General features: G+C 41.6%; 1 protein-coding gene across 1 annotated transcript in view; it reads left to right on the forward strand.

Moving 5' to 3' along the window:
• The window catches only part of Thada (THADA armadillo repeat containing), a 288,692-nt gene that overhangs the window by 122,895 nt on the left and 143,523 nt on the right, over positions 1-22,274 (forward strand). The window contains exon 27 of the mRNA XM_028765113.1: positions 1,888-2,019. Coding sequence (XP_028620946.1) covers positions 1,888-2,019 — 132 coding nt within the window. The remainder of the gene's footprint in view (positions 1-1,887; positions 2,020-22,274) is intronic.

The raw sequence follows: 22,274 nt of genomic DNA on the forward strand, positions 1-22,274 counted from the left end.
AAAAAAAAAAACCCAAACCAAGCGAGGTGAAGGGTCTCCTGAGGTTCCACCCTTCCTGAAGATCTACTGCAGTGGTACAGCCACTGGTGAGGAACCCATGCTCCTGGAAATAACCTTTCACCCATGCTTCTCTAAGCAACTGTAATGAAACTTGTGGGTCACTTTTTAAAAGGCTCTGGAAGTATAAGGGAATCTTCAGTAGGAGGGCATAAAGGAGGGTCAGAAATTTCTATGTAACTATCACTATGGATACTTAATATATCGTAATAAACAACTTTTTAAAGTATTTTTTTGTATGTATCTGCATGTTAGTATGAACACTATGGGTACCCATAGTGGCCAGGAGACATCATCAGATCACCTGCAGACATTACTTGGTGACTCAAGAGTACTTGCTGCTTTTTTTTTTTTTTTTTTAAAGAACCCAGGGTTCTGTCCCTAGTACCATGTCAAGGCAGCCAGAACTCCATGTCATTCCAGTCCCTGGGAATCTGATACTCTCTTCTGGTCTTCATGGTTATACACACACACACACACACACACACACACACACACACACACACATACACATACACACACAGAGAAATGCACATAAAAATTGTATGCCTTTAATCCTAGCACTAAGGAGGCAGAGGCAGGCATATCTCTGAATTCAAGGCCAGGCTGTTCTACAGATTGAGTTCCAGAATAACCATGGTTACACAGAGGAAACCCTGTCTCAGGGTGGGGTCCAGGTGGGGTGGAAGATTTACTGTTTTCATTGAGTGAAGACTTGAATACCTGTGTTCAGTCACTAATACCCATATAAAAAGCTTGTTGTAATGCCATGTCCACTTGTAATTCTAGCCCTGGAGATACAGACATAGAAGGATCGCAGGGCTTACTAGCTAGCCAACCTAACTTATTGGGTGAGAAATCCTATCTCAAAAAGACAAAGCGGGGTTGGCAAGGTGGCTTGAGCCTGATGACCTGTCCATGTGCCCCAAACCCCCATGACAGTAGACAGGGAGTGACACCTCACGAGTTGTCCTCTATGTGTGTGTCGTGGCACGAGAGTCTCCTCCCCATCACATGCACAGTAATAAATAATTTTTAATTTAAGATTTAAAAGGACTAGAGCACACAATTTCTGAGGTTTAACATCCAAGGTTGACCTCTTGCCTATACACACACAGACACACTCACACACATAGCCACACAAATATACTCACACACACACACATACCTGAATTATTTCTTCCTCTTATTTTTTAAAATCTCTGTTTACATACTAAATTTACTTACTGGGTTCTTAATATTCTGTATTACTGGCCTGTTGTAGCTCACTGCTGTGAAACAACAGCTAAGTTGCTGTGATCAAATGTTGGTTCCTGAGCAGAAATGACTATAAAACAGAGTCATTATGAAGGCCTCTGAGTCTCCCTGCGGTGGTGAGACATGCCATCATTTTGTTTGAGTCTTACTCTGTAGCTGCCAGTAGGATGTTTACTATGGATATCTTAGAACATGTACCTTTTTTATTTTTCAGCAATCTAATACATATAAACTGTGAAAATGCAATTATATCAATGAAATTTACTTTTGTCCTGATATATTTTCTCTAATTGCTAGTTTGTGCAGGAAGGATTTTCTGGTTCTAGTGAGTAAAGGCCTATTCATGCTTTCTCAAACCTGTCAGACATGGAAAGCTTCACTTTCCTGCTCTGGACAGCACAGTCTACTCAAGAGTCACTGGCTTCAGAAGAGGATTATGTGCAGAAGCCTTGCTTTGCCAGAGACTTCTCCTTGTGCACATCAAAGTGAAGCACGAAAAAGTGACAAACTGTTTGAAAGCAGTGCTTGCCTTTATCAGTCTGAAATATTTTATATGTAATAACTTCCTTTCAGTGAACTGGGAGAGCCTGATCGACACCCTGGCATGTTCCTCTTACTCCTGGTGTTGGAGAGACTCTACCCATCTCCAATGGATGGCACGTCGTCTGCACTCAGCTTGGCCCCTTTTGTTCCGTTCATTATCAGGTAGTGTCATGTTGTAGGAACTTGAGAGAAATGCTCTATCTTGTTCTTATTTGGGGAATTAAAATCAGTATATTGTCTTAGGGAGCCATTGTGTAAAAGCAAGACAGTGACGCTTTCTGCTGTCGCTCCTGACTGGTCTGCAGTGCTTCAGAGGAAGATGCTTAGCCTGTGGGTGTGGGAGCTTGTGGCTGTGTTGGTAGTGTTTTCCTTGGAGACTGCCTAGTGGGTGTGTGATGTTGATAGGAAGTACTCCTTTTGAAAACACTGCCTATGGTTTGTATTGAACAGTATTGGGCCAGCCAACACAGGTATGCTGGACAGGCTCGATCCTAATATGCATTCCCTGCTCTGTGGTTTAAAAGAATATCAAGGCACCTGGCTCTTTACTCTAGAGAAGTCAGAGCAACCAGGACCTGATATCCAGTGGCAATGCCACTTAGCCCATTGTCCCACTTAACCTTCTCTTTCAAACTTGGATTGCCTAAAAGAGATCCAAAAGCACAGAATGCATGTAGATGCACACTGACCTCAGGAATATATCACCAAAGGCTCGGTTACCTCTTTTGAGGTGGCTGTCACCTTCTGATCACTTTTTAGTTTAGCTTTTGACTATGTACCTTAACATGTGGTCCTCAAATAGTGTTTGTGTTTTCTTATGAATCATTTTAGAAGCTGTGATATTATTAACAGCGTATCTATTGAAGATTGAAATGGACTTGGAGAAGTAGTATAAGTACACAAAACTTGTCTGTGTTTATTATTTGTGTGGCATCCTGGGTTCTGCTTCCTGGGTTCACGTAGCTGACTTACGCATTTCCGTGTGAGAAACCATGAACGCAAGATTCTGACATGTGATGCTGTGGCCATTTGTTTGCCACCAAGCCCAGGCTGTGGCTGTGCTATCTGTGATCACAGGGATGACTCACTGGGGCTGGTTTTTGTTTCCTGATACAAAGTTACCATCTACCTCCTCCAGTATTTGGTGATTCATTTTAGAAATTTGGGTGGTAAATTTTACTTTCAGGAGCCTTAAAAGTGTTCTCTTTCATGAACATTTGTGTGTTCATGTTCAGCAGTGTTTCAGAAAGTTGATAAAAGGAAAGGTACAAACAGAATCAGCTAGATTAGAAACCAAGATATGCTGTAGACCATCGTCATTGAACATTCACTCGGCAGAGGCTTTTACTAAACTGGTAAAAAAAAAAAATGTTTGAAAAACTACTTTGAAAATACTCTTCCAAATGGACCTACTTATATATAATCTGAGGTACTGAGATAGTCAAAGAGTACAGTAATATAGAAGACTTAAATACTACTCTAAAACCAGCTTGTAGAGAGCAGTTAAGTCCTTAGTAAGTGTGTGTTGTTGACATAGGCATAACCATGTCAGTGATGCTAGTACCTCAGACCCATGGTGAAATCTCCCTGGGGAAGACTCAGAGTGATGACAAAGGCTTCCTCTCGCTCATGTGGGGCTGGTGATAGTGCTTGCAGAAAAGGTTCACAGCTGCTCCCCACCACCCGCGTTGTGAGCCCAGGTTCATGGCCTAAAGACTGCTTCCCTACAAAAAAGAGTGCTCCTCCTAAGATTAGCTAATCCTGCCTCCTTTTTCAGTTGTATATATTAACCCTTCTTAGCTTCCTTCTTCATCTAGCCATGTCCAACACCCTCACCTTTCTGTTCAACTATATATGATAAACACACTTGGCTTCCAGTGCACTATAGCTTTTCCATTAGAGAGTCAGACCACCTGATCCCATATATTCTGTGTCTGTGTCTGTCTGTCCTTTCCTCATTTCCTCATTGCACCTAGGTAGAATTCCAGGCCCCAAGCTGTACAAGGATGTATACCAGGTACTTAGAACATTGTCTGGGTTAGTTTGGTTGGTTTAGTTTGTGTTGTTTGTTCACAGTGTTGGGTATCAAACCCAGGGCCTTGCTTGTGCTTGGCAAGCTCGAACACTGAGCTGCATCCTCAGCCCTGTGTATTGAAGAGTCTCCCCGAGAGGCCGGAAACATGGCTTAACAGCTAAGAACATTTGTTCTTGCAGCAGACAAAGGTTCAGTTTCCAGAATTCAAACAAGTTTTGATCAAGTTAATTTCTCGGACTGAATGTTACCTTTGTCCTCTCTGGCCTCATGAGCTTGAGAGTTTCTTGGAGTATGAACTCCTGTCTGGCTGGTCTTTAGAGAAGCCCTGTGAAGGTCTGCCTTGCAGTGAGTACCCTGCTTCAGGATCACTGTCACAGGAGAAAAGCCTAAAGAAAAGAAGCAGCAACGCACTGTTTTTCTGTTTTAACTCATGCAGTTACAATGAAGCCAGGCATGTAAGGGAAAGCCGTCCAGACTAATACAGCAAGAATAGAAAACCCAGGTAGGAAAACCTCAGTGTAATGGGGTTAAATGTCCTGCTTACAAAATAATGCTCCTAGGTTTATATGTTAAGGAATTTTAGAGAGCCCAGGAGGTTGACAGTCTATACTAGGAAAAGAATAGAGAAGGATAATGTTAAGGCTCCAGGCAGTGGTGCACATCATTTACACCTTAACTCTCTCATTTGGGAGGCAGACAGGAGAATCTCTGTGAGTCTGAGGCTAGCCTGGTCCAGGAGAGCCGGGACTGCATAGAGAGACACTGTGTCTTTCATCTCTGGTGGTGTATAATAACAGCACATATTTGATTGGCAGGTAACGGTGTGTCTTTTCAGTGCATGTGTGCAGTGTGTCCCACATGTCAGTGCGTCCTCAGGCATTTGTCATTTCTTGGGGTGAGAACATTTAGACTCTGAAACAGCAGGCTTTTTTTTTTCCCACTTGTTTTCGTGAGTATCTGCCAGTAAATGGGAAAGAAAACCCTGAATCCAGATGAAGGCGGGGTTCTAGGAAGAGTGCTCTGTGTTCTGTGAGTGAGAGCATGTCCTTGAACTCAATAACTGACACACTTGGGTTTAAAAGTCATCTCTGAATCATGCCAGCATTTTGGGGACCATGGGGCATGGAACTATTGAGCCAACGGCCTTCAAAAAACTCTTCAAAAGCAGTGGAAAAGCAATTTTAAATGACCACATAGTTGTATTGATATCAGTTCTTTTCAACTGGCTCATTTAGTGTATCACTCATAACTGCGCTGTGCTTCATTTGCTGAGAACTAGTAAGGATTCCCTAAGAGTAAGTCATGTCTGAGTCACCTCATGGCTTGATGGCGTTATTTGGCTGGTGGAAGTGTAACTTTAGTCAGTGTTTGACTCACTTAAATGCAAACAGACTCAATTGCAACTTATAAAGTATGTATGACACAGAGAAATGATTGAAAGCGCAAGGTCTTCAGGAGTCAGGGTGACAAATGCAAGCTCAGGCCCCACCCATTACCTCTCTGCAGCTTGGGGAGTGGAGGCAACTGGAAAACCATGAACTCAAAACTTGAATTTTATTTATGATGTGTGTTTTCTTTCTAGACAGGTGGTTGAATGTCATGTTAGTCCCTATATTTTCTTATGTATGTCTGATACAGCCCTTTGTTGAAGAGAGACTGGCAAATTGACTCAAGAGGTAAAGGCCCTTGACACCAAGCTTAACAGCTGACCTGCTTTTGATCCTCCCTCATGATAAAAGGAGAAAATGACTTGTATGAGCTGTCCTCTAACTTCCACACATTTAAGTAGTTTTTTAAATATATATTCTAAATAGCCTTAGAAAACTGTATTGGTGGCTTAAGACTAGAGATATGTACCATGTTCTGGTCTTAAAAATTAAAATTATATCTGATTAGAATGTAGGGTGTCTGCTTCCATGTCATTTTGTGTGGGAAAGTCTTAGGAATGGTGTTTTCTTTAAGAACAGGGTACATTATGACACACTGCTGCTGTCAGAGCAGAGCTTTGCCATGGTCTCCCTGAACTCTGAGGATCAGTCCACGCCCACATTGTTCTGTTTATTATTCTGCTCTGGGACCCCCATTTTAGGAGGGTCAATGGTAGGCTAATATTTATTTGGGGAAGTGAGCACAATGTGGAGGAAGCTAGACATCTGGAAACAGGCTAGGGAATACTGGGTAGCAGCAGCATGGTAATGGTCTCTGCATACTCAGGCTGCCATATGGCAGAAGGCACACAATTTGTCATTTTCCACCCCAGTGGAAAAGTCATTTTCATTCCCAGTGGGAATGTAGGAGAGATTTCGGCTCTGAAGACAAAGAACAGTTTTGTGAAAGGCAGTGTTCTCCATCAAAGACATGAATAGATTTCCTCATAGCAGGCTGCCCAGCAACGAAAGTATTTGAGGAAAACTGATTAGATGTTGGACATATTTCCCAAAGAATCTCTCTGATGCACCCGAGGTTGGACAGGAGGATGACTGTCAAAGCGTCTGTTTGGGATGTCTTGTTTCAAAACCCTGAGGACCTCAGCCACAGTTCCCGAATGAGTGCTGAGTGAAACGCTTGAGTCTTCTTGTAAATGTCTCACACCTGTGTACACATTCTACATGTTCCTCAGCCTTACTAAGGAGAGAATTGGGAAGCCATCTTGGCATGGTCCACATGGTTGTGGTGGTCTACTCTTAAATTTTGCCCTCCAGAAATTAATCCACTTAAATTTAGCTTCTAAGTAACTTCTGTAACTTTGTTCTGGATGGTTCTGAAAACACTCTTTTGGCCTTTGTGATGTTATGTCTGAAAAGCATTCCTTATTGACTTAATTATCTTTTTCTGTGGTTGCTGTATTTCTCCCATTCCAGATGTTGGCTTAAGTTGCCTTTGTTTTCTGACAAGTATAAGGAACATCTGAGTCTTGAGAAGTCAGAGGTGGCCTTTTTAAAATGGCTGGAATAAATAGCTGTGTGTTGTCCTAGTTTTCAAAGGGTCTTGTTTGAATAGAGATGCCTGGGGAGAGGATTGGAGTCCCCAAGTCTTGCCCATTGCACAGGGGAACACCTAAAAAGTGGGCCTTGTTGGAACTGCAAATGAAGGATTTCTCTTTCCTGGCCCTCCTTTGGTTACCACTGAATTTCATAGTGGCTTAGGGACATGTAAGGGCTTAGGCGACAAAGACTCCTGGCACCATAATCTGCTGACAGTTGGATTATCAGGGGACCGGGGCCCTGCTTGTCTAGAACTCTCTCCCTTTGGTGTTACTTGTGTACCTAACTATAGATGCCAGATCAGGCTTTGGGCAAGATGGCAAAGTATAGAGGTTGACCTTTGCTCAGGGAGTTTTCAGCAGCTCCTTTTCCCTTTTGTCTTTAAGCCAGACTTGGATCCACTCGTCTCTCTGTCAGGGTTAACTCACTGAGCTACTTGTGATACAGAGATGTACATGTGAAATAACTCCCTGAGACTCTGGTGGCAGCAGTTTGGGCCTGGCCTCATAAGGAGGCCTTGGAGCAGAGATGGGAGTAGAGGTTGTTGGTGCTGTGATACCTCCTGCTTGGCCTCCTCCTCCCTGTGGCCCCGTCCAGCTCTATTGAGAGCTGTTTTCATGCTCTTATGAGTTTGCAGATTCCATCCAGAGGTAGTTGAAGTTTAACATGTGGAATGAAATCATGTTTTCTATTTTGTGTGCTTCCCCCACCCCTAAAGTTCTGGCATAAAAAAAGAAAAGTAAATCCTCATTGATTTTTCTCTCTTAATTCCTAAAGCAGGCCTGGCCAACTCAGTCAGGGGTGCCAGAGCTCTTTAAGACTTTTTTTTTTCCAAGTATGTTTTTAAGCAGCAGGAATGAGGAGTTCACCTCTCATGGAATGCATTGACAAAGCAAGCTAGAAAAACAAAACTTGTAGGGACCAGCTTTTCTTCAGTGTTATCTGTTACTTCAACAGGCCAGTTCAGGTCATGTTAGAACAAGTGATTAGATCTGCAAACAGTCTCATTCTTAGGTAAAAATTCAATGATGATAATCCATGGCCTGTTGGTGTCATTTGGTTGAAAAGCTAGAATCCAATCAGTTGGTTGATGAGCCAAGTACTTACTTGCTAAACATTTGTTGTGTATCCAGCTTGTGTTGAGTTGGAAGGAAAGGGTCTCATCCTTGAAGAACTTGCTGTACGGTCATGAAATGAAGTGCAAGCTTGTGGCCCTGCCATCGTATGTACATTAACTACGTTGTTAATGTGATACATTCCCTAAGGACTGAGGCTAGTGAGGTGAAAAAGTCTAGCAGGCTTTCCCAAGACGCTGGACAAATAAATTTCAGGGAAATTCAATTTGCCATTTTGGGCACTTATAGAAACAATCCACTGTGATCTCATGCAAGAATGAAATGAAGCCACCCTGCTCTGCAGAGGGGGCACCCAGATATGAGGCAGGGCTACGACAGCTCTAGACTATAACTCGGAAGTGATTATGGAGCATTGCTTCAATTTGAACTAAGGGTGACCCAGGAAATGCAGAGACAATGGTTTGCATTTTTAATAGGAGAAACCACTGATCACAAATCTTTGGAAGCTTTAGTAAAGAATAGCCTCCAGAGGCTGCACTTTTTAATTCACTAACTTTACACATTTAAAAATACTTTAATAATTTTTTCCATATAAAGCTTCTATTTCCCTGGTCTTAAATATTTTCTCAAAAAATTTGTCAAGGTGCTCATAGATAATTTTTAATGTTAACTTGAAGGGCTGCATAGACCAAGGCCATGCTGGTTAATGTGTACTCATTTCTGTATGTAGTAGGGACCATTTTTACATCAAAATTGTACCTTTTTTTTTTCAGACAGAAAGTATGAGCTAGGGAACAGAGCAGCATGTAAAAATTAAATACAGCACAGTAAAATGATCTGGGAAAATACACCATAGTATATTTTGGTTATCCTTTCCTGGCCCCTGGTGCTTGCTCACTCCCCACACCCCAATCCCACTCTTCCCTTTCCCCTTTCCCCTTTCCCCCCTTTCCCCCCTTTCCCCCTTTTTCCCCTTTTCCCCCTTTTTCCCCTTTTTCCCTTTTCCCCCTTTTTCCCCCTTTTTCCCCTTTTTTTCCCCTTTTTCCCCTTTTTCCCCCTTTTTCCCCTTTTTCCCCTTTTTCCCCCTTTTTCCCCCTTTTTCCCCTTTTTTCCCCTTTTCCCCCTTTTTCCCCTTTTTTCCCCTTTTTCCCCTTTTTCCCCTTTTTTCCCCTTTTTCCCCTTTTTCCCCTTTTTCCCCCTTTTCCCCCCTTTTTCCCCTTTTTCCCCTTTCCCCTTTTTCCCCTTTCCCCTTTCCCCTTTCCCCTTTCCCTTCTTTCCCTTTCCCTTCTTTCCCTTTCCCTTCTTTCCCTTTCCCTTCTTTCCCTTTCCCTTCTTTCCCTTTCCCTTTCCCTTCTTTCCCTTTCCCTTTCCCTCCTTTCCCTTTCCCTTTTCCTCCTTTCCCTTTCCCTTTCCCTCCTTTCCCCTTTTCCCCTTTTCCCCTTTTTCCCTTTTCCCCTTTTTTCCCCCCTTTCCCCCCTTTTCCCCCTTTTCTCCCTTTTCCCCCTTTTCTCCCTTTTCCCCCTTTTCCCCCTTTCCCCCCTTTCCCCCCTTTCCCCCTTTCCCCCCTTTCCCCTCCTCCTCCCCCTCCCCCTCCCCCTCCCCTTGTCCTTCCCTCTCTCTGTTCCTCCTTCCCTTTGGGCCTTGACTCTTACCTTACCACAATAGTCTCCTGTCATTCTTAGGAATATATTCCTAGATCCCCAGTAGTTGCATGAAGCCACAGTTAGTATTGAACCCTGCACTGTATTTGTTCTCATGAATGCAGACATATACACCAAAGGTATAGCTTTTGTATTTGATACATAACCTCAAAACCCCCATGAATCCCCCACCCCTGGTACTGCTGCATGGATAGGAAACTCGTCTTTATCGTAAATGTTAGGTTTGCAGCCCAGTTTCCCTCTTTTCCTACTGAATAGTTTTCACCTTTTCACTTCAGCATGCTGTGTTGTGATCGTTCCTTGGCAGGTCTGAATTACCAGCTTTATCACTACTTTTTTGCTTTGAGACATTATTCAGTAAAGTGTGACTTGAACACAACCACTGTTTCTCTGCTGCAGTCAAATAAGCCAGACAGGTGAGTGGCTCCCAGGTGGGAAGCATATGCACTGAGGATTAGCTGAGCAAAGGGATGACCATGTTTTGAGCTGGATTCTGGTAATATGAGATTTAATCACTTTACTCAAAATGCTCTAATAAATTAAAGCTTATACATTGTTTATTCCTGAAAATTTCTAAGTACTTTTGGGCCACAAGTAATTGGAACCTTGGAAAGTAGACCTCAGGGTAAGTAGGGGACCAACAGCAGTGTCTACAGTCTGGCTAAAGCAGCTGCATTATGACTTCATGTCAGTGCACGAAGGGCACTAAGACTTCCATGCTTTGCTTGCTCTTCCCCATCTTCACCATTCATGTTGGCATCTCTTTTTTTCCCACTTTCAAACCAGGTATAGACATCAGCACACATCCCTGTCTCTCACTTGATTTAGTGAGCACTCCTCACTACCACTCCACTGATCTGCTACTGAACTTACTGAGAGTCTACTGTGCTCTTGTTTAGCCCATTCCCCTACTTGATCAGCTTGTGTTTATAAGAGCCCTTAGAGACCACTGATGCTTCTCCACAGAGACAGCCATCCTCCATACCCAAAGCTGTCTCGTGTTCTGTGAGGATTCTGAGAAAACTTTGTATTCATAGTCTCATACTTCATGCCCTGCCTGCCCTGTTCGTTCTTTGAACCACTGCAGGCTAGTTCCTTCCCTCCACTGCACTGAAACTTTATCTAGTTTCCAAAGCCCCCGAATGCTTTGCAGTAGTCTCTGATTTTATCCCAAACTGATACTCTTGCTGATTCTCTCTTCCACAGCATTTACCACAGTGGCTTCCTTGAGCCATTGCTTCTCTCCCCTCTTCCCATTCCTCCCTACTCTTACATTCCTGCTGCTTTTCAAACACTCTCCACTTCCTTGTCCTACCCTCAGCTTTTTCCATTCATTCCCTTGCTATCCCTGGGCTTGCTACATGCCTACACTAAGGAGTCAGTCTTGTTCTTTGATTCCTTCACCAGAGATTTTCATAGAGCAGTCATCACTCTGCCTGCCCCACAAACACCAGAGGTCAGGTCTTGGATCAAGTTCAGTATTGCTGTCACACTGCACCTTCTCCATAAGCAACATAACAGGGATCTGACTGTGTTTACACTTGCTCCCTAAAATAAATCCCTGGCCCCTGAAAACCTTGCAGTAAGTGTGAAATTATTTGCTCTTTTTCATTACTGATTAATACTAGTTTGCAGTAGCAAGTAGCAGCACTTTATGACAGGCCCTGGAGAAAATAAGTCTAACACATCTACAGACTATTTAAGAGTCAGGTGCTAGTTCATTAATTGTTCACTCAACAGAAATGTGCAGAGAACACTAAGGCACCAAAATAGAATGGAGAATTGGACAGGGCTTTTGTCAGCTGAGGGATCTTGGGCTGTGGTGTTTCTGTCTCTTTTTGTTCAGATTTTCCCATCCTAATTAGTGATAAATGCTACTTAGCAGATGTCTATGTTAGAGTAGAAACTATTATAGGACCTTCTACATATTAGCCTATTTAATCATCAAGACAACACTGTGAGTTTGCTGTTGCTATTACTGTCATCTAAAAGGGGTGGTATGGAAATACACCCTAGGTCATATTGCTAGTGTGAGTTAGACTTGGGTATGAGTCCAGGTGTTGGCCCCAGAGTGTGTTTGCCTTGGGTTTTCTAGTTCCTCACCCAACAACAGGCTCCCCCACCTACCTATTTCTGATGCGCTATCTGTGGAACAAGACAAGCAAGTTTTCCATGTGCCAAAGGTAACCTCCAGTTTTATCTAGCAGGTGTTCGGCTCACCTTGTTGTTTTGGATGTTTCTCCTGTGGGGGATGACATTGGCAGTGCTCTCTCATTTTCCCATCTGAAGTCAGCACTAAAGGAAGGAAAAAATTGCAGTTAAGCCCATCTTCTTGGGACGAGTTGCTAAATACAGTTGGCTCTGCTGAAGTCCTGAGATTCTTGAGAAATACTGAGACTTTCTTACAAAAGAAATTTTCCTTGTTATAGGAGCTCAGGGTCACCATATATTTACAGTCATCTTGGTAAAGAACAAGTGTGGCTTGGGGCTGAGATACATTAAGTCCTAATGAGATTATTTGTGGGCTGCTATTTATGCGTGCTTTCAAAAATAAATAAGTTTTCCCTCTGACTCTAGTGTGTGTTATCCTGAGTTTCCACTGTTAAAACTTACATAATTTTGGATTTTGGGTTGCTGAGAGTGAAGGAAACCCATTTACCTGAGGATTTGAAGTTTCCAAAGGACTTGTACATGCTGATCTGTTCATCTCTCCTTTACTGTCTTAGAACAGAATCACGTGGTCACCAGTACACATTCCAAAGTTTTAGTTGCCTCCTATCTTCTTATCTGACCTAAGCCTACTCAAGAAAAGGCCAGTGTGGATGAATAAGGTATTTAAATGGGTTGTATTGCTCCAAGGTGCATCTAGGGACCTTGTGTAATGATCTTGAGGGACCCTAACAGTAGCAGCTGGTTGATATAAATGGGTTAGAATCTCATTTTCTTGTCAGTTTTATGTTTCTGTATACTGAGTCCCACTTCTGTCTTTCACTGGCTAAATTCAGTTTAATCCGAATAATCACAAAACCATAGTTTGGTGCCCCAGGGGTGGGGGGCATCCCATGTTCATCACAATATTCACAGCATCCGTAAGAGGTATTGTGCCTAGAAGGCGCTGCCACGTAAGCAAGCCTACTCAATTTTGATCACTGCAGCTGTACTGGAAAAGGCCATCTGTTCTAGTACAAATCATGGAAATATATTCAAATAGCCAAGAAAAAGCTGAGTTATTACTGAAAGATGTGTCACACAGACTAGAAAATAATTTACAAATAGTAGGCAGGAAATATTTTCAAAACATCAAGAGAGTCCCTTGAGCTGTTCTTGTGGGTGATAGATGAATGGTGTTTGCTTGTTTCTTACTGGAGTATTCATTTTTTTCCCCTATAAGGGTCATTATTTCCTACAAAACCAGAATTTGAGGTATAGCTTCATTTGAATGTGGACAAAAATAATAAACATGGAAAATCTAATTGATACTAATTATAACCCATATGATTCTAATTAAGAGAAACTTTTAAAGAAATGGAATTCTTGCTGGATGTGGTGATGCATACCTTTAACCTAGTACTTGGGAAAGAGGCAGGCAGATCTCTGTAAGGCCAGCCAGGCTACATTGTTAGTTTCAGACTAGCAACATAGTGATACCTGGGGGGGGAGGGGGGAAGAGTGGCGTGTAAGGGGATTTGCATTGTGCTGTCTGGTTGAGTATGTCCCTAAAGTAATAGCTTTCAAATACTATGACTTGATAGAATTCTGCATTGTAAACCAGCCCACAGAACAGCTTCTTCATGCCTTCCTTTTTTTTAATTGGATATTTTACGTATTTACATTTCAGATGTTATCCCATCTCCTCCCATAAACCCCCTATCCTATCCCTCCCCCCTTTTGCTTTTATACCATTTTAGTTACATGCAGGTATTAAGGTCAGTTCTAGGTTGAGGAACTAGCAATACAATTGATGCAAATAGTCAAGGAACAAGCAAGATAATAAACACAGATAGTCAAAGAACAAGCAAGGCAATAAACAAAGTTCTGTGATCACTCCTGTGTTCACTATTTCTAAGGACTTATCTAAGACCAAAATATCTGAGCCTATTTCTCTGTCCTAGCCCAAAGTCATTTTTAGGCCTGAAGCCGACTTCTTTCTTCTAGCCTAAAATATAGATTCCTGCCTGAAATTACTTCTTTGTTCTAGCCTAATGTCAGATTCCTGCCTGAAGCCCATTTCCTTGGCCTATGTCAGATTCCTGCCAAGCAGCCCTCAAAGTTCTCCACATCTCCTCTTTTTTAATTTCATAAACAAGACTGAGTCTGTCTTAGGTCATTCTGACAAGAATGCCTTCATTACCCATCATGGAATATGCATTATCAAAAGCAATGCAATTCTGTCTTAGGTTGGTAAGGCTCTGTGCAGAATCTTACCCGTCTTTTGCTTGCCAGCCTGTTAAATTACTAACTCTGTCTGGGGGTGGGAGGAGTTGTCTCTTTTCAGTTTCAAGTCATGTACTTTGGCTGCCAACATGTTGATGTTGTTAAAGATAAGATTTCATTTGGTGAGCAGGAATAAAAGTATTTCTAGGACAACAAGGGCTAGCATGATCAAGCTATATATGCCATGCTTGATGCTTGATCAAAATGGAAATACTGATCTCAGGCCATGGGTAATTTTATCAGCATTATCAAAACTCAGCAGAGCAGCATTCTTTAAATTCATAATCTCACTATGTAAAGTTAAAACATCCAGAGAGGTGTTAGAATTATGCCAAATACTCTGCAAGTTTCTTTAATCTTTTTCTACTTATAATGACTGTCATTGTAAATTTTAGAAGTAATACAACTCCATTGGTATTTGGCATGACTCTCCTTACTCTTAAGGAATAAGATAGCTCCTTACTCTTAAACTTTGAACCTCCTTCCAATAATTTGAATAGGATAAAGAGCATCAATCTGATGTCCCAAATGCCTATCTAAATCCTCCTGTATACTCAACACATTAATAACACTTTTTTGCTAAATGATTAACAAAAGTAGTTGTCTTAACTTGGTGTGTCAAAGCAACTGCAGAAGCAGTGGTGCTATCAATTAATGTAATGTAATGCTGTTATACCAGGAATAATCAAGCCCACTACCCTCTTGCTTCTGTTTAAAGCCTAACTCACTTCTTCCAGTACTTGCAAGCTTTTTTCAGAAAACCAAGGTTCTGTAATACTCAGGGCAATAAGACAAAAGCTGGTTGACAGACTCCCGTAACAGACATGCCACATTTCAACACATTAACACAATTAGAAAGTATACAATCACTGCAACTTACAATAAATGTTGTAGAAGAAACAAAAGTAATTTTAACTTGACAATTAAAAGAGCCTTAACACATGCACTAACACTTGTTTGAAATCCAGATCCTGCCCCAACTTTATCTCTTGCTAGCATAGCATCATAGAGAACTGCATCTAATTTCCAAATATCTCTATGAATATGTACAGATCCAGCCTTCCAAATGAAGACTGTTATTTCCAATATTGGATTTATTTCTATTAGTACATGATTGAGTCCAAATAACTGGTCACATTTAAGAAAACTACAAGAGTCATTATAACTTCTCTCTTTGATTCTCTGTCTCACAAGGTCTAAAAACTTGAGGCAAGGCAGCTTGTCCCATCTGGGATATAGGAAAGCAATGGGTCAGGAACATATATTTCCAGTACAGCTTCACCATTGTCGGGGCACTCAGCAAGGTCACAGGTCAGCATTATTCTTTGTCCCAGCATCAGAATGTCTCATCCTTCACTCTGGCAACCACCATGCCCCTTCAGCATCCTGCAGAAAAAACACAAGCATGCCCTCTTCCCCATATTAGATAACAACTACTGAGTGCTTCAGATCCTCTGGGATGGGTCAGAATATGGTGTCTTCTGGGGAGAAGACCTGTAGCAAGATACTTATTCTGCTACATGGTATTCACAGTGGAGCTCGGTGATTAGGCAGTAAAAGAGGAGGAGGAGCTGGGAAAGAAAGAGAGGAAGGGGAAAGGTGAAAAAGAGGAAGGGGAGGGGAAGAAAAAGGAGGCTATCAGCCATGGAGAATCACGGATGGGTCAGAAGCTGTCCTGGGTAGCAACTTATATCAAAAGGTTAGATATTGGATAACAACTCTAATTGTGTGGGCATCTTATTGATCGAGCATTTCTAAGTATATAAATCCTTTAGATAATCATTAAGCTTTAAGAGTCTCAGAGGCAGGTGGATTTCTGAGTTCGAGGCCAGCCTGGTCTACAGAGTTCCAGGACAGCCAGAGCTATACAGAGAAACCCTGTCTCGAAAAACCAAAAAAAAAAAAAAAAAAAAAAAAAAAAGAGTCTCATTTCTACCGAGTACTACAAGAATGGCAGATATTGTCTGGGGTTCAGTCTAGCTTTGTGGATGCAGCGTGGGGGATTGGCTCTGCTGGTGTCTTGTGGGTGCTAGGGCCTGTGCATCTAGCTAGCCAGAAACCTGGTCAGAGCCGAGTAGCAGCAAGAACATGGAGGCTGCCCAGGAACAAGCCAGACCGGGCACAGTTTTCTAAATATCACCCCTACACAGACCAGCTATGAGTCTTCCCTAGAAAGAAGGACCAGGTAGAGGGGGCAGAAGGCCATACCTTCCTTTTTTAAAGCATTGATGTCATAAGACACTGGATATGAACCTAGAAGACTCTATGAGATGGTTCAACAGCCTGACAAAGGTAGCTAACGTTGTTCAGCAGTTGTGTTCTGATTTGGAAGCACCAGACTGTGCATTCTAGAATGGGTGACTACCCTGACTCAACCTTAGATAAATATTTCTGAATTCTAAGAAGAGTTGCCCCCCCGCCACACACACACACAACCAGTCCATGGAGTGAACTAAGTTTGGAAGGCAGTAAGAGAACACTCTGCTACTAGCTGCTATTCCTGTAACCAGCCCATTTCCCTTAGGAGTGACTCTATCTGGAGTGCTACTAAGCTGCTCCAGACCCTAGCAAGAACCAGCTCACACTGTGGGGTAGTGGAAACCTACAGGAAGTTATATTCTTAAATAGTACCCACTGTCCACCAAATACTCTTAGATGACACCTTCATCTTGAGTTGAGGCTTGAGGGGTTTACAGTCAGACCCTCATTCATTTAATATATACTTATCATCCCTTCTAAAACAGTGAGAGGCAGACTGCACTTAAGTCATTAAGTGTGAGTTAGTTTACATCTTTGGTTTTAACAAGAAGACAGTTAGAAGACATTGGCAGATGATGCAGCATGGGGGAAAAGAAAGCAAGAAAGCGTGTTGCAGTTCTCACACCTGTGGTCTGGTAGAGGACCACCATGCCTTTTTCCCTCCAGAATTGGCTCCTGTGAGTAACATCTATTTTTCATTTACCTCTCTCTTGTCAGAGAAATCACTAGAGGCCTTTTTACAGCTTTGACTCTTCTTTACCGTTCAGAGAAGTAGTTCTATTTCCTTTTGAAGATGAAAGCTTGTCTTTGTCCTCCCCAAATAGTTCCAGGCAGCAGAACACACTGCATCCTTGCAGATAAAAGACCTTGCTGATAAAATGCTAGATTGTTATCAGAGATGCAAGTGAGGGAGTCAGGTCCCTGCCATTAATTACCTCCTTACAGCTTTGTTTATATCCTGTTCATTTGTGGCTTGTTTTTCTTGGACAGTTTCTTGTCTGTGCTCTGAACTGCAGTCTGAACTTTGTAAAACTACCAAAGGTCAGGGAATAGTGGGTTCCTTCTTTTTCAGAAAGGCTTAATGGCAAGGAAGAGAAGATCAAAGTTTCTATCTTCCATCTGGAAAGAAAAGAGACAAATGCTTGGTTTGAATGGTTGGTTCCTCACCTCAAGTGACAGACTTGTGTGCTTTGTTTCAGAATACTTAGCCAGGAAGTTGCCTGGAAATAGAATGGCATTTATATCTGAAGCCATGAATATCAAGCAGTGACAAGTTGGGTATTCAGACATTGAGGCCAGAGGCCAGTTGAATCAAAATAAAACTACCTGGCAAGTCTTTTTGACAACATTGATCTACACATTTAAAAATGGCTGGTCTGGGTGTGGGAACATCTGCCTATGTCTCAGCACTTGAGAATCAAAGGCAAATAAATCTTTGAGTTTGATGCCAGTGATCTACATACTAAATTCCAGGCTAGGTAGGGCTACGTAGTGAGATAGCTACACTGATGAATTTTATATTCTGGGTATTTCACCTTAACAAATAAATAGTGCCTGCTTCTGGAGAGTTCTAGTACTTTAGCATAGTAGGAAATAGAATGTAATAGGGCTGCATGGTTTGCCTTAATATGAATATGACTACTGTTGAATATAAGAAATCATTTACCCTTTTAAGAACTCTAGAACTATGGATATTTAGCACTTTGAGGAACCCAAGGGCTAAGGAGAACATTTTGCTACTATCACATTAGATCAGTGGTTCTCAACCTTCCTAATGCTTTATTCAACCCTTTAATACAATTCCCCTCGTTGTGGTGACTCCTCCAGACCATAAAATTATTTTCATTGCTATTTCATAACTATAATTTTGAAACCATTATGAATCATAATATAGATATGTTTGAAGATAAGAGGTTTTCCAAAGGAGTTATGTATGACCCACAGGTTGAGAACCTCTGCCTTGGATGTATCAAGAACTTTGGGATTGGAAGGGACTGTTCTATCTTTAAAAGGATTGTTTAAACCATGATAGCCACTGTCCTACAGATAAGCCAAGGGAGAGAGCACTCTGTCCTCACTGTTGGACGAGCAGCGTCCATCACTGATTAGGGAATAGTGCCGTGACATACCACCATCTGTGGCACCTGACAACTGTTACACACACACGTTTCCATACTACTGATAAAGAACATTTGAATCCAACCTTATGTTGTCTTGTTAGGGTCTCCCGACTGTAACTTTCCTTTGTTAATGAGACAACGGCAAACTGATTCATCTCACCCTCCCAGTGGTGCTAGCATCAGGAGCTTCTGAGGACCAGAGGGCCATCCATATTTGTGAGACTACAAAGATTTCAACCCTACATACATGTATCTGGTGTTACACCTACAGTAGTGATTTTAGGAAGGGAGGAAGGGTTCGGGGGGTGGGGGGAAGTAAACTCTTTCTAAATAATGAGACCCTTGCTCTTTTTAACCTTGCAAACGTTTTTCCCTTTGAATCATGGTCTTACTTTGAGTCAGTCTTAGCTGGCCTAGAACCCTCCTGCCTAGTGGACCCTTGTCTTTTAAACTATATAAAAGATAGTTTGTGCATACTCCATGTCTTTTACTCTCGTCCCTAGTTCCTGTCATCATTTGAAGGTAACCAAATGGTCACTGGGATTTTAGCATATATTTCCCATATTTAAATTTAGTATTTTTCTAAGAAGAGGCTAGAAAACATTAGAGACTTTATTTTTTTAAAAAAAAATGTAGATTCCTTTGCTTTCTTTTTGACTAATGGTTTTGTCATGATGACTATTGGGAAAGTAAATGAAGTGCTTTAAAGTATTTGGGAGAGTAAGGAGAGAGCGTTTCTGTGCCTTGTACAAACTGGTGATATAGATTATAAACTAGCGGTGCCAAATTCCACCAGCAAATGCTGCGGAGGCCATAGAAATGTACTGATGAGATCATGCAAGTGAGGGAAGTGGCCCAGCTTGTTTTGTTTCCTTTTGCAAATGTTATATTTATTAGGCTTTTGTACCAAAGCCAAGCAGTGCTGAGTTTCATACTTACTACTTTATTTTTAATCTGGGGTTAAAGGTTATGTCCTTGGCAGAATTGAAGAATGACTTAGACATTCTACACTAATTTTATTGATTTTTTGATAGACCACTAATTTTATTGATTTTTGATAGAGAGGAAAGCTAGCAAATAAATGATACTGCATTAAAGCTGCCTTTATGAATTGATTGAACTGGAGTAGAAATAAAGAGAGATATTTTCAGAACTTTCTTGGTTCTGTTTGCATTCATGTGTATGTCTTCTGCAGACTTATTTAATACTACTTACCCTTAGACTGTAAAAGACCTTTTTATTGAAACTAATGGTGGGAATTAGCAGTGATTTTTTCTTTTCCCTAGTGCTGTATAGTCTCAGATACCTATTTTAGAGGTTATGAATAGTATTTTTCATTGACATGTTCCCCCATCTTAAAATGTAATCTCCATGAAATTAATGTATTAAGCTAAGGTCACACTCAGGAAAGGACTTGTGGGTAACAAGATTCTCCTGATAATTAGTAGCTCAATTAAATACTAGAGCACTTTAGTGATATAAGGATGGAGTGTGCTTCTGAATCACCATTGAGCTTGTATACTTGTAACACAAATATTCTCTTTATTACTGCCAGGTCATGCACATGTATAATCGGTTCTATTTCATCCTTGGTCTTTCACAGCAATTTATTGTGTATTCATTTAGAATATATTACTAGGATGTTGACTTGAGTTCTATTTTCCCAGAATTTAAGATAATATGGTAAAGGTCAAGTTTTTGACTGTTTAAAATATTAGAGAAAGGCTTAATAAACTCAAGATGCAGAGAAACATTTGGTTTACCTTAATAATCACATGGAAAATTATTCTAAAATGCAGATGAGTTTATTAAAGCTGTTTCAACAAAATTGACATCACTTAATTGAGTAGTTTAAAAGGTATATTTAAAAGTAACAATTGATTTTCACTTACATAATTATTATTTGGTGCTAAGGTTGTAAAAATACTTTAGCTTCTGTAGAGTACCATGTACTTGTACTACCAATATTGGGAGACTGACAGGAGGTCCACAAATATGCGGCTAAGACAGGTTCTTCAAATTCAAAAGCCTTTCTCAGAAGCAAGCAAGCAGAAATCTAACACCTCAGAGCTGGGGCACTCTTGCCTTACAGTTAGTGCAGGTTAGAGAGTAACTTTATGCAGGCTGACTGGATCTCAGCCATTTACTTCCTTTGCGAGTTTGGGCAACCTGATCTCTCTTATTAGAACATTGTACTAAAATGTTTTTGGTTTTGTTTTGTCTTTTAGTTCTTGTATGATTGTTAGCCTTTAATATTAATTTTATTAATTTATTCACTTTATGTTCTGTCACAGCCCCCCTCCCTCCTGTCCTCCGAGTCCCACCTTCACACACTCCCTTCCCTCATCACTCCCACTTCTCAGAGAAGGGAAAACCCCCTATGGATACTAACCTGCCCTAGCACATCAAGCAGGACTAAATGCATCCTTTCCCACTGAGGCCACACAAGGCAGCTCAGCTAGGGGAAGAGATCCAAAAGCAGGCAACAAAGTCAGAGTCCCTCCGATTGTTAGGGAACCCACATGAAGATCAAGCTGCACATCTGCTACATATGTGTAGGGAGCCTAGGTTCAGCCCCTGCATGTTCCTTGGTTGCTGCTTCAGTCTCTGTGAGCCCCCATGGTTCCAGGTTAATTGACTCTGTAGGTCTTCTTTTTTTTTTTTTTTAAGATTTATTTATTTATTTTATTATGAGTACACTGTAGCTGTCTTCGGACACACCAGAAGAGGGCATCCAATCTCACTATGGATGGTTGTGAGCTACCATGTGGTTGCTGGGATTTGAACTCAGGACCTCTGGAAGAGCAGTCAGTGCTCTTAACCGCTGAGCCATCTCTCCAGCCCTCTGTAGGTCTTCTTATGGTGTCTTTGACCCCTCCAGCTCCCTCTGTCTTTACCGTGACTCTTCCACAAGACTCTCTGAGCTCTGCATATTATTGGCCTGTGGGTCTCTGCATCTGTTTCCATCAGCTGCTTAATGAAGCCTTTCAGAAGACAGTTATACTAGACTCCTGTATGCAAACATAGCATATTTTTATAAGCAAGAATATCATTTTTGTGTGCTAATAAAAATAAATTTATATATATATAATTTTTTTTTCAAATTGTACTCATTCACACAGGGGTTATAAACACAAAAAGGCAGGATGTGGGGAAGGGGATGACACTGGAGCGTGGGTATTCAGGGGGAATACAGATATCTTTCAGAACATGGTATCGGCTGGGTGAAGGTTCAGGGGACAGGTCGATATGGCTCTGCCTATGATTCACTTGTCCTTATCTAAGTTGGTATTATCTACCAAGGCTACCAATTTACAAGGTCTATGACTACTCAGGCTGGTAAATTGTCACAAAAACTGCCTGTTTACAATAGCTTATAGCTATCTGTTTCAGTGTTTATCCACAGAGATCCAAGACTTGGTGTTAGTATACATGTATGACAGGCCTATTACTGATTTTAGGCCTATGGCTGATTTTAGGCCTTCAGTGTGTAAGCAGGGATGCCCCTGACATCTCCTCCCTTCTCTAAATATAGAAGGGCTGTGGCGAATCTAATCTTGCGAAGGAGGGGATAGAGGCCTGACCTCCAGTAAGTGAAGGGGACCTTGTAATGGCTCCGGTCCCCCTGTCATTGTCCAGTGAGGCATGAGGGCCATACCTGTCCCTATGTCTTTTTCCTGGAGAGGGGATAATTTTGACATCAACCCCTATGCAGTCAGGCTTGTCCCTCAGGGAACCCACAGAGATAGTTTTAACTTTTATTGATATTCCCTTGCAGTGCTTAGCCTTGCAGCCTAAGCAAGAATTCAGGTCGCCTGTCAGAGGGGGTTCTGGATGGCCCCTCTTTG

The sequence above is a fragment of the Grammomys surdaster genome, unplaced genomic scaffold (genome assembly GCF_004785775.1).
Source record: "Grammomys surdaster isolate TR1022 unplaced genomic scaffold, NIH_TR_1.0 149, whole genome shotgun sequence".
Taxonomy (NCBI): Eukaryota; Metazoa; Chordata; class Mammalia; order Rodentia; family Muridae; genus Grammomys; species Grammomys surdaster.